Source organism: Homalodisca vitripennis, chromosome 5 (assembly GCF_021130785.1).
Source record: "Homalodisca vitripennis isolate AUS2020 chromosome 5, UT_GWSS_2.1, whole genome shotgun sequence".
NCBI lineage: Eukaryota > Metazoa > Arthropoda > Insecta > Hemiptera > Cicadellidae > Homalodisca > Homalodisca vitripennis.
Genome location: NC_060211.1, coordinates 126908391 through 126920463, shown reverse-complemented (window position 1 = coordinate 126920463; position 12073 = coordinate 126908391). Strand labels below are relative to the sequence as shown.

Here is a 12073-nt window from a genome sequence, read left to right as displayed (position 1 = left end):
ATAGTCGCCCGCGTGGGACGACTATTTTTATAACAAAGAAAAAATTGAAACAAAGAAGAAGTATTGAAACCTGCAGTTGTTGTTGAATACAACAAAAATATGGGTGGAGTGGACTTGAGGGACCAAATGCTGGAAAGTTATTTGATGGAAAGGAAACGGGGCACAAAATGGTATCTGAAAGTGTTCAAACGATTACTGAATATAACAATTTTAAATTCTTATGTAATCTGGAAGGCCAAACACAGACCATCTCTCTTTTAGATTAGGTTTGATCAAAGGAGTTATCGAAAAATATCAACCTGGTGTTCCTAAACAAGTACATGGTAGGCCATCAACCGAGCCACCTCCGTCTCGTCTTACAGAAAGGCATTTCATTGATAAGATTCCTGCTACTGGGCAAAATCCAAACCTCAAAGAAGATGTGTGGTGTGTAATAAACATGGAAGGAGGAGAGACACAGTGTATTGGTGTCCAAATTGTGAGGCAGGCCTATGCCTTGAAGAATGCTTCAAGGTTTACCACACTACCACTAACTTTTAGTGTAAGTAACCATGTTTTGTTATATCTCGGTCAGGATAAATAATTAAATTAATTTATTTTATCACTAAATAGGTTTTTTCTGTTCATATTTAATGTAAAAAATTATATAAAATATCCCTATAAGAGTATTTTATAATTTTTTTTTGTCCTTATAGTAAAAAGAGTCAAAATAAAGGAACACGGGTAAAAAAGTGGTGCAGCCTGGGTTGGACTGGACTTTAAAAAAAAATGTGTTGAAGAGTTAAAAACATTATATAACAATTTCAGTGTTATGCTATGCTTAAAAAAGTGAAATAAATATTGTTTGTTGATTATATTTAACATATTTGTTCAGAACATGAATAGTACAAGACACTATGTCTCCTTATTCTTGTACTGATATTATATTTATCGTTTAACCCATTGCGGACGGTGGAAAACTTCGATACTTAACACCCTGCGGCTGGAGCTATTTGCATTGGTAGATTGAGCGGCCACAACGAAAGTCTGGGGTACATATCACAATTTACTGACAACAGTTCTTTATTACACTAACTGCTAAAAGATATTTTTATACATTTCTTAAATAAATAAATCTGAACGTAATAAATAGGGAACTAAAATATTTTCTCACATTTATTTGAAGCTCTGAAGGAACAAAACATACCGCCATTTACAAACAAACTAATATAACAAACATCTGAGTTCATTCTACTGTATTATTATGTAAACAACAAACCCAGCCGAGAGCATCCAAACGTATTCTATTAGAAATGTCATAAAATAAAATGGTTATTGCTAAACTCAGAACAGAGGACTCAGTGTGAGTGGTTTTGGTCTACGGTCCACTGAGTGGTAGGAGACACACACACACACACACACACATATATATTAATGATAATACAGTAGAGCTGTAAAAGTCTGAACCATAAATAATCCGGATTCAACCCTGACAAAAAATATTTTTTGTTTACATGTAAAGTACCCACTTGTATAAAACAAAAATACACGCTGTCCCAGAGTACACATAAATAGCTGATATGTTGTTTGACATATGCATATGTACATACCCCATAAGTTTTGTAGTATTTTTCATTCATTGTGTTCAACATTTAACTTATTGTACAGTATTTGCTTGATTACTTGGGTGTCCTCTTTCGTTTTAAGGGGGGGATGAGGATAATAATGAAAATTAAATTGGGTAGCTGAAGCTTTTATGTCATCAGAAATGATGATGGTGTGGTTTGCAACCAGATGTGCAACAGACAATTAATTGTTGGCTTCTTTGCTTTTATTTAAACAAATTACAATCTATATATTAAACCCAACAGTTTAAACGGATGAGCAATATTTTATTACACTAAAAAAGCTTAAAATGCATACCTATTAAAATATAGTATGAAAGTGTGTTTCTTATCCAAAAATATTACATCTAATTTCTGTAATTTTTATTAAATTGCGCCCAATTGGTCCAAAAACCATCCTAAATTTTAAAAAGTTGTTTTAAACAGAAAACTACAGAATATTAAGACAATTAATTAATGCTCTTCAGATTGTGAATGTATACTCAGGTGAATACGAGAAATAACAGAAATGATTGAGGTCCTACATTTTTTATTGATTCAGAACAGACTACAATGAGATTTAGCGTTGTTGCAGACCTGCCATCTGTTCCACTGAACCCCCATGAGGGTGGCGTTCCAACTTCTTCACTCCCTTGTTGCGTTCCCGTAAGTCCATCTCTGCCTGATACAGCTTCCTTGTCTCATTTAGCTTGTGGAACTCCTAGATACACAGCTTTAGTAATTTACTTTATTTTAAATGAATTTATTATCAGAATTTTGTTAATTTTCATCATCATTATTGTAGTTATGAGTTGGCTACCTAGTGTTGCTTATATGTGATGCATATAAAAAAATCTTAGAACTGTTTTCCAAATGTGAATTCTTATTAAGACCAACCAAACTGGTTTGACTTTAACCACGTACTAAATTGTTTTTGTGTACTTTTTTATTATATTAAGCTCAAAACAAAATTAAAACGGTCTTAGATAAAATAACCTACATTTAATACAAAGGTTATTCTGATAAAATCAAGTAAAAAAATACACCAATTTAAAATATAGCTGTTCATTAAAGAAAAAAAGTTTTACAAAATACGTGACGTTAACCAGCTATGTAGTGACACAAATATGTATTATCGTATATATTTATCAGATTCACATTTAACATGTTGAATTTTAATTTTTAAATCAAATTATTACACAGTATTTAATTTTTTGTAATAATATTATATACACTAGATTACCCTCAATGTAACTATTACTTATAATGTACCAGTAATGGGAGGCTTTTCCTGTACAGGAATTTTTCTAAAACCGATTGTGACAACATTTATAACTTAAACATTTTTTCAAGTAACAAAGGTTTATGACCTATTAAACTCCATCTTGCTCTTGCTAACCTATTCACTATTGTATTCTCAGTAATCCCCCACGCCTTGGCACATACATCAGAGTGGCTTGTGGATAGCCTGCACTTTAAGTAATAATAGACAGACAGTCCCACTGACCAGCCTTTTAGCTTTTTTAAAGAGCCTTCTGGCTTTTACTTTTACTGTGTTCAACCAAGGCACACTTCCCTTTGCCATTTATTGCTTCGAAAGGTTTTGCCACCTTCTATCATAGGCTTTGGGGGTAGCACTATAAGGCTGTTGGCCCTTTGGTCAGGACTGTCTCTTTCCCAAACAGCCAAATCCAGATGCACCAAAATTGCCTGTAGGGGTTTTAGCGGTACAACATCAAATCCAGCAATTTGTGGAACAATCCACTATTATACTAAGCCCTGTTGTTTTAATGTTGAACAGTTTATGATTTTTAACAGAAAAAGATGGCTTTCTGGACAAATGCAATTTGTTTACCTACATGAAGCAGCAATTTACAATCAAACCTGAACTTCCTTCCACATTACATTTTAAAACTGCATACTTTTAATAGTGTTAGCCCTACTAACTAGCATGATGCCATTACTAATAATGTATTTGTAAAGATACTCTTCCTTATGAGTAATGTCTATGTTGTTCCACAATATGTGATGGGTATTGGTGCCACATTCAATGATAAGATTATCCATTGTGTAAGTATTGGATAACGTTGCAAACCAACAGGCTATCATAACCATCACTCGAGAAGTACCACCTCAATTTTCCCTCATGGGTCTGCAACCATAGAAGGACTGTAATCAGATTTCTCTAAGTATGAATTCTGGAATCGTCAAGAATATAAAGTTGTCAAACATCACAATGGTAGCTCCATGTTTCAGCCGATTACTGTCTTTATGATAAATTAATTTACCTGGACTAGGAGGAATCCATTAATACGTCACCTTTAGACCTGCAGGCAGTAGAACCACAACTTCTGTAAAATCTCCACCGCTGCTGATAAAAAAGTCACGAAGATTGAATGGTGGTGGAAGGAGGGATCGGTGGGAACAGGAAGGGTAGAAGATTATGAAGGAAGTGACAGAACATCATCTTCAGGTGTCTTCTTAGGTAGAGTAGTTGGACTCTGAAAACCTTGTGAGCCGAAAGATCAGCCAGGTCAGCCTCCATACACAAGGACTGAGGTAGTGAAACACCTAACAGTGATTGGTGTTTTCAGAGGATTTTGCTTGTTGTATGCTATGGGAATCTCACAAGTATCTAGGGAACTAGAACAGCCTCATCAGAGCCCTGTTTGGTGAAGGTGAACTATATTAAAATTGGATAATATCTGATATCCAGACTCCACATACTCAAGATCAAGTATGTTCCCTGGACCATTTAGCACACGCTGTTACGCCTTGGCTTGGGAAATCAGAAAAATGAGGATAGAATAGCATGTAAGTGTTTTGGTTAGCAGGTGATCCGACAGATTAGAGTAGAGAAAACCAAAATAGAAAAATATTAGAAAATGCAAAAGAAAGACACTCAGTCTGGTGGAATTTCAATTGAAGAAAATTGGACCAGGCTGTTCCCAAGTTGACGAGTATGAATAGTACAGCTCTTAGAAAAAAGCATTAGTAGCTGTGTGTGTTGCTTGGGCAAAACGACTTTGCACATGTAGGAGTATGAAGCCCTCAACACTTGCCTCACCCGTTCAATATAATAATATTTGTTGTAATTTTCTGCTTATAAAAATATAGTGTATAGGCAACATTAGTTTAACCAGCCAAAAGGTTATCTAGATTACCTTTTGGTTCAGATGTGATAATTAATAGGGTGTCTACTGTTCTAAAATACATATGTTTAAATTGTCTACATATGTAATGGACTTTCAGAAAAGACTACAATTTTGGAACATAAAATTAGTAACTGAAAACAGACAATTTAAGTGTGCAGCTCGGAAACAATTCATCGGGAACTCTGTAAAGTTTTCAACAAATGTACACAGCACTAGAATATCTTTTTAAACATTTTACGATCTAATAAGGATTTAAAATATTACCTTTGCTTGTACATCCAACTGGTGCTCTGTATCATTTAATGTGCTTTGGTAATCTGTTTTCAACCTTTCTAGTTGTTTGACCAAACGAATTAACTCTGCCTGTAAAAGAACAATTCACTGACTATGTAAATAACTATAAAAAAATTACATCCATGTGCTTAGATAAAGCTTGCATCTTGATATCACACTCCTTGTTATGATACTGATAATGAAAGAAAGAACCAAAATGAATCAAAGTACTTTGGTATCGAATCAAAGTATAGAAGTAGCTAATGGCATATGTCAACACTCATGGTTTTATTTCTTTAAATTTTATTTTTGATGAGAATAAATTTTATGGGTAAGAGGATTTGTTATGGACATTTCCAATTGTTGAGTGATAGAAAGTTCTTAAACTATGTCTAATAATTAATAATTTTTCATTTTAATAATCCTGTTGCCAACTTATTATCTTCTTTCAAACATTTTTTAAGGTTTATTTTACTATTGCATACATATTCAAACATTACAAAATTACCTTCAAACATATAAAATAGTATGCAGTGTTCATAAACTAACTGTAAATGTATTACTTTAATTATTGACTTGCCTGTGATAAATTATCTAGATTAAGATCTGTAATGTCAGTCTCTGCATCTAAAACAAATCATAATCAATAGTTAATAGTTTGTATTATTAGAATACATTTATTGTAATTTATTAAACTTTCACCTTAATATTTTATATACTACATGGTTTTTTTTTTAAACTTAATAACAGTACTATAATTTCATACACCCAAGCTTCAATTTTACTGAGCCAGTAACCTCAGCCATTATGTTATTGCAATCAGTGTTAAGTTAATCTTTGGCAAGTTTGGGATTAAATATCTTAGAAAATCTTAGAGCAAAAATGTTCTTGTACATCGGATCAAAAACTACAAAGTGTATATTTACTTAAATAGTTTTGAAAATAAAAACTTAAATTTTCTCGTTCAAATAAAAAAATAATAAAACCTGGAATAAAAATACTCATTTGTTCTAAAATTTATCAAAGTGATATTAAGATTGACATATGAACAACACTCGAAGCTCATGTGGGCCACATAATTATACAGAAAAAAGTAAAAGTACAAAAAATGTAGAGATAAACAAATTTAATTCACTAGTGTTCTAGGTCACTGCAATTAGAGACAAATATGTATTTTTACATATTGACAATCAGTTAATATTCTGCAGCTTAGCTTTAACTAATTAGACTTCAAAAAATATTATTTTAATGTTCTTTTATTTGATGTCTTAATTATTATTTTGTTTTACCTTTCAGTATACGCAATTTCTCACTCTCTAAGGTTACGTCTTTTTCCAATTTAGAATTGGCCTTAAGCTGTGCCTGCCATCTTTGATAACCATCGCAAGAAGTATTTGGAGGATTCACTGGAAATAAAAATTAATAAATCAAAAGCACTAATAATGAATTCTTGGAATAATATTGAATAAACTAGAACAAATATAACATTTGAGTTGGGAATAAAGCAGCAGGAAGAATTTAATTGAATACAAATCATTGGTAATTGAACTGTGTTGCAGTACCTGAAGTGTAATTAAACTATTATTGCCATCAGTGAGACCTCTAAAACTGGTATTAAGATTGGGTCCTACAGAAGATCAAATAGCTTGTATAGATAAGAATAAATCTCTAAGAACTGTTATTTATGAAGAAGGAAGAACAAACTGATCAAGGAGCTTCAAGAGATTAGATCAAATCATTTTTATTCGTTCAATATACATACATAATGACGTCTGGCAATGTCTATGTATGACAAAATTTATATTCTGCCTGTTTATCTGCAGTAAATCTGCATGTATTTCAAAAACAAGTTGAGCCAAAGGGTAACATTTTTGCATTAATATTTATTTCTTCATAGGTAACACTGAGTTTGATGAACGTACATGTTCCTCCAATGGATGTCACTTATTCTATTTTTAGCAAAGCCTGTTACTCGACACTTGGTCTGGTGTACCTTTTATACCCTTAATGAAAATAATAGAAACACATATTTTATTATTAATAAACTATTCATATTTAATACTGTTTTACAGACATGGTCAAGGTTGAATTAAAAAAAAATTAACCACTAAAGTAACGCTAACATTGTTCATTCAGTTTTATATAGAAAATTCTTAAAACAGGATCATAACAAATTAATAAATACTTAAATCTAATATTGAATCTTACGAGCTTAACTTAAGCTCTAGAGATCCTGTGTTTGACCTTGACTGAGACATACCCGTCACATGCTGGACATATCCCCCAGCTCCACTGGACCGCCACTGAGACACAATCGCGGGAGAAGGCAACTGCCGTGAGACACCCAAGTGAGCATCCAAGAGTTAGCCCTATCCCACACACCCAACTGGCCAACGACAAAGGCATCCATCGTCACTGTGAAGCCGCAGGCGCGCAGGAATTGGACGAGGCATAAATTGTGTACTTCCTCTCTCAGGCCTCGACTATGGAACGCCAACCATCCTCCAAAGGGCATGGTGGCATCGACGACTCGGATAGTTTTACGTCTATCGTCGATGACCACCATGCCCGCGCGGAGAACAACTAAGTCATCCGGAATCTCACGGACGACCAGCAGGTGGTCCAGATGAGTACGCTGAGTCCGGCGCACCTCAACCCCCGTAAATGAGCTGAGTGCTTAAAACTTTAAACTTCTTTATTAACACAGTTCGAACATTACAGTTTTTTTGTGAAAGTCATAATACTAAAAATATATCATTGACCATTATAGTAGTATAATACAACGAATCACAAGTCTATACAATAGCTTACAAATAAAAAATCACGAGAGAACAGCGACCTGTTGACCTTAGGTCGTCTGTTCCTCAAGTGCCTCCTGAAGGCTACAAAAAGCTCTTCCAATCAATTATCAATTATTTAAAAATTATGTGGAAGGGAATAGTAAAACTTAGGTCCAAAAATTAAAACTGAATTTTATGAAAAGGAAAGACGGAATCAGGCAACTGGACTTTCCTTGTGTCTAATGTTATAATTATGACTGGGGATTGAAAAGCTGTGTTTTGTAAACACAAAAACTACTGTGTGATGAACGAGAGGGCATGCCAGAGTGAGATTACCACTTGATCGGAAGAACCCCCTACAGCTATTTCGCTGGTTCAGCCCCAGAAAATCCTTAATGCTCTTCTTTGGATACAGAACATCCTATTGACAGAGTGATCACTGCAATGCAGCGATGAAGTGGTCGAGCAACGCGTCATGCCACTTAGAGACCACGGACATCAGTACATTTCTTTTTGGGTAGAACAATCGAAATGTTGTAAAGCTCGTTTGGTTTAAATTAGAAGACTCTGCATCCCAATTTCTCAGGTAAGTAAACTTTATCAGAATCCTTCAAAGAATAATTATCACTACGACATTTTAATATTCTGAGACAATTATCATTGGCTACAGAAATATAGTTTCTTGTGGTAAAATACTTATACTATAATACTAAACTGGATTGATATACATTATAACAAGTAATAGTAATTTTTACAATTTATTGGTACTGAGTGTGACTCTAAAGTCTAAGTTTTTATAATGAAATATGTGTAAATTTGAAACGTATAACGGAATTCTAAACTTTAGTGCCATATTTATAGCGGAGCCTAAGATGCGCGGCCGGTAGCTGTCAACTGACTAGCGTCTCCCTTAGCTCTACAAGGTGGCCAGATAGTAAATAGATGTGAGAGGATTCACTTCCTGTATTGATCATCATATTACTACACATTGGCGTAACTAGGACTTGGCTTTGGGAGGATATGAATGTGATTGAAGAGTACATCACAATGGGTAGTAAGGAATAAATTGAATATATCTATTGTACAGGGTCATCGAAAAATAATGCCTAGATTTTAAATAACTGTCATAAAAAAACTATTAAAGGTAATTTAAAGGTTGTAGTCTTAAAATGTGCGGAAAGAAATATTTTTTTTCATACCTTAGTATGTTTCAATGTGAGCACCGTTCGTTGCCTAGCAGATATCAAGTCTGTAGTCAACTTCCTGCCACGGGCGTCCAATCATATCTGGCGTAACAGTTAAGATTGCGGAAGAAATTCGCTCCCGAAGATGGTCCAAATCCCGAATCTTTTCTGCGTAAACTATATTTTTTATGTACCCCCAGAAAAAGAAATCCAAAGGGGTAAGATCAGGACTTCTAGGAGGCCATGAAATGGGGGCTGCTCTACCAATCCAACCGTTTGGGAAGCGTGCGTTTAGTGCAGCGCGTACCTCGCGATGGTAGTGAGGTGGAGCCCCATCTTGCATAAAAATGATTCGCTGTCCAGTCTGTTGTTCGATATCGTCTAATTGGGGGAACACAAACAGTTCAAGCATGTCCAGGTAAACTAGGCCTGTAATGGTTTTTTCTACAAAAAAGTAAGGTCCAATAACTTTGTCATGAAATAACGCGCACCACACATTGAGTTTGGGAGAATCACGCACATACTCGTGGATTTCGTTTGGCTGTTGCGATTCCCATACACGGCAATTGTGACGATTTACACATCCATTTATGTGAAACGTAGCTTCATCACTAAACAACACTCTCTGTAGAAAATTTGGATTATCATCAATTTCATTTAACATAAAACTTGCAAATTCAGTTCGTTTAGGGCGGTCGGTAGGTTTTATTTGCTGTTTTATCTGAATTTTATACGCATGAAGTCTTAGCCGTTTGTGCAGTACATTTTGTATTGTTGTTTTTGGAATGTTTAGTTGAAGACTTCGTCGAGCAATGGATTTTTTTGGGCTCCTAACACAAGATTGCCGGATACGCTCAACATTCTCGTCTGATGTTCTTGGTCGGCCTGGTCTAGATTTTTTGCCGACGGTCCCTGTTTCCCTAAACTGGTTAAACCATCGAACGATAGCTTTGTTATCAGGTGCTGTTTGACCAGGATATGTTCTCCGAAAGAGCCGCTGTACACTGACAATTGACTTTGACTCCGAGTACCAAATCACGCACTGTGCTTTTTGTTGCACGGTCAACATCGTACTGAGCGGCGGCGCGTCTGTGGCCGGCTGACCTTGACGATTGCGCAGCTTGTCTGCGCATCACAAAGACAGGGAAACACAATCAGACGAACTAAAAACAAAACTTGCGTTCACCAGTTATCGTCCAGTGAAAGAATTACTCATTTAACATGAAAGGTTTTGATGTTATAATTTTATTAAATCTAGGCATTATTTTTCGATGACACTGTACATTTGTATTAATTAAATATAGACATAATTCAAGATAAAACATTTAGCTGTTGAATTTAAGAAAGGTTGAGTTGATGTAATAGGGATAATGTTATTTATTTTTAGGGCTCTGAGGGAGGGGGTTCTATCCCCTCCCTCATTCCCCCTTAGTTACGCCATTGCAATACTACATACAGTCCTATTTCAACTAACTGTTGCATAAATTACAAAGTGCAACACATTGGCTGTGGTGTTCGCACAATACTACTTCTCCGGTTATCCTAAAGTGACTCGTGTCGCAAAACAACATATAATATATCTATAGATGCATCATAGTTTAGACTCAAGACTGTGTAAGTCCCGCAGTCTCACAATTTTCATTCGTTCATTTCCATAATATTCTGATACTGATTGCTTTAGTATTGATCTGGGCCTGTTAATATTATGAGTTAAATCATCACAGTTATACTTACGGTTTGGATCTTGTTTTCTTATATACTGCAACTCCTTTTCCAGTTTTAAAATAGTGGCCTCTAAGTTTTTATTATCAGCAAACATTTTATCCCTGAAAATAAATAAATATGTAACTAAATGCCCTATTGACGGAAGGCTCTCAGTGAAGAAGTAATTCATCTTGCCTCAGAGCTTTCTCTTTGTATAGTGTTTAAGGTACAGTTTGAAACCTCCACGACGTGACCAATGCCGATTTTTTGTTAGAGATATACAAAAGCATGAAACAGCTAATGCGCATGAGGAAGAACAATATTCCACCACTCTCATTATCATTTCAGTTTTGTTTTCTAAAACTCTTCTGTTACGTCTCTCAAACTGCAGTCACCGATTTTGGACAGAGCCTGCAATCGTCTAAATTGAAAAAAGCAAAATTTATTATGAAATATATATTTCTAGTAAAAAATACCTTACACTTATTCGCAATAGGAAATCGAATGACATAATGATCCTCTTTGATGTTTAAACAGGTAACAGCCCTCTTCTTTTGGCAGAATTCCACCAGAGAGGATCTCCTTCCCACTACATATTACACCTCCCTTTACGCGTATTACTCACAATCTCTAAGCAATAGTCACATTACTCCTAGTGCTCTTTTGGACTTAAATATCGTGTAGCTGCTAAAGATCTTGTTTTTCGTAATTCTAAATGTGTGTACTTTGTTTATTATGACACTAATGTTGCATAAACACATACAAAAATCAAGTGACGTATTCAAAAATAGCCAAGAGCGGATCTCTTAAGCTGTCGGGTGAAAATAATGGAAGTATTACTTTTACTAACAACTTTTACGATTAATTTACATTACACGCATTTTCATTATTATAAACTCATTTCAAACACACATACTGCGAAGCCAATGAAGTAAGTACCTATATGTTTCAATGCAACTATGCAAGCAATACATTTAAAAACGAATTATTTTTAAACATATATCTTATTACGTTATTATACTATATTATGTAATACTATATTCACCTATACTTCATTTCTTGTTCAAGTTCCGCTTTCAGATTCATAACTTCAACACTTTCCTTCATATTCACCTTCATATTTACCTTTGTATTGATTAAACAAGAAAGATGGTCATAGCAACTTTTGTTTTCCTTCTTACATCCTGTCTACTTTCCTGGAATTGATTATCGTGGAATAGATGACTATTATTACTATCATTATTTAGTCTAACATATTCGAACATTAGCATTATTATTTATATTATAATAATGCATTATTAAAACTAAATTTCTGAAACTTTAATAATATTTACACGTATTAATATTTAAGTTTCATGGTAAATCTTTGTTACTGCTTGTATATTAGTCTAGGT

At 34.5% G+C, this 12073-nt stretch overlaps 1 protein-coding gene across 1 annotated transcript; it reads right to left on the bottom strand.

The window, feature by feature from the left end:
• Positions 1 to 2125: 2125 nt before the first annotated feature.
• LOC124363606 (centrosomal protein of 120 kDa-like) lies at positions 2126 to 11847 on the bottom strand. The gene is made up of 6 exons (XM_046818862.1): positions 11725 to 11847; positions 10710 to 10801; positions 6301 to 6417; positions 5592 to 5638; positions 5003 to 5101; positions 2126 to 2304 (listed from the first exon to the last, which is right to left on the bottom strand). Exons 1-6 carry the CDS (start codon positions 11796 to 11798, stop codon positions 2164 to 2166), a joined length of 570 nt encoding a protein of 189 aa, XP_046674818.1. The 5' UTR covers positions 11799 to 11847; the 3' UTR covers positions 2126 to 2163.
• Positions 11848 to 12073: the final 226 nt, after the last annotated feature.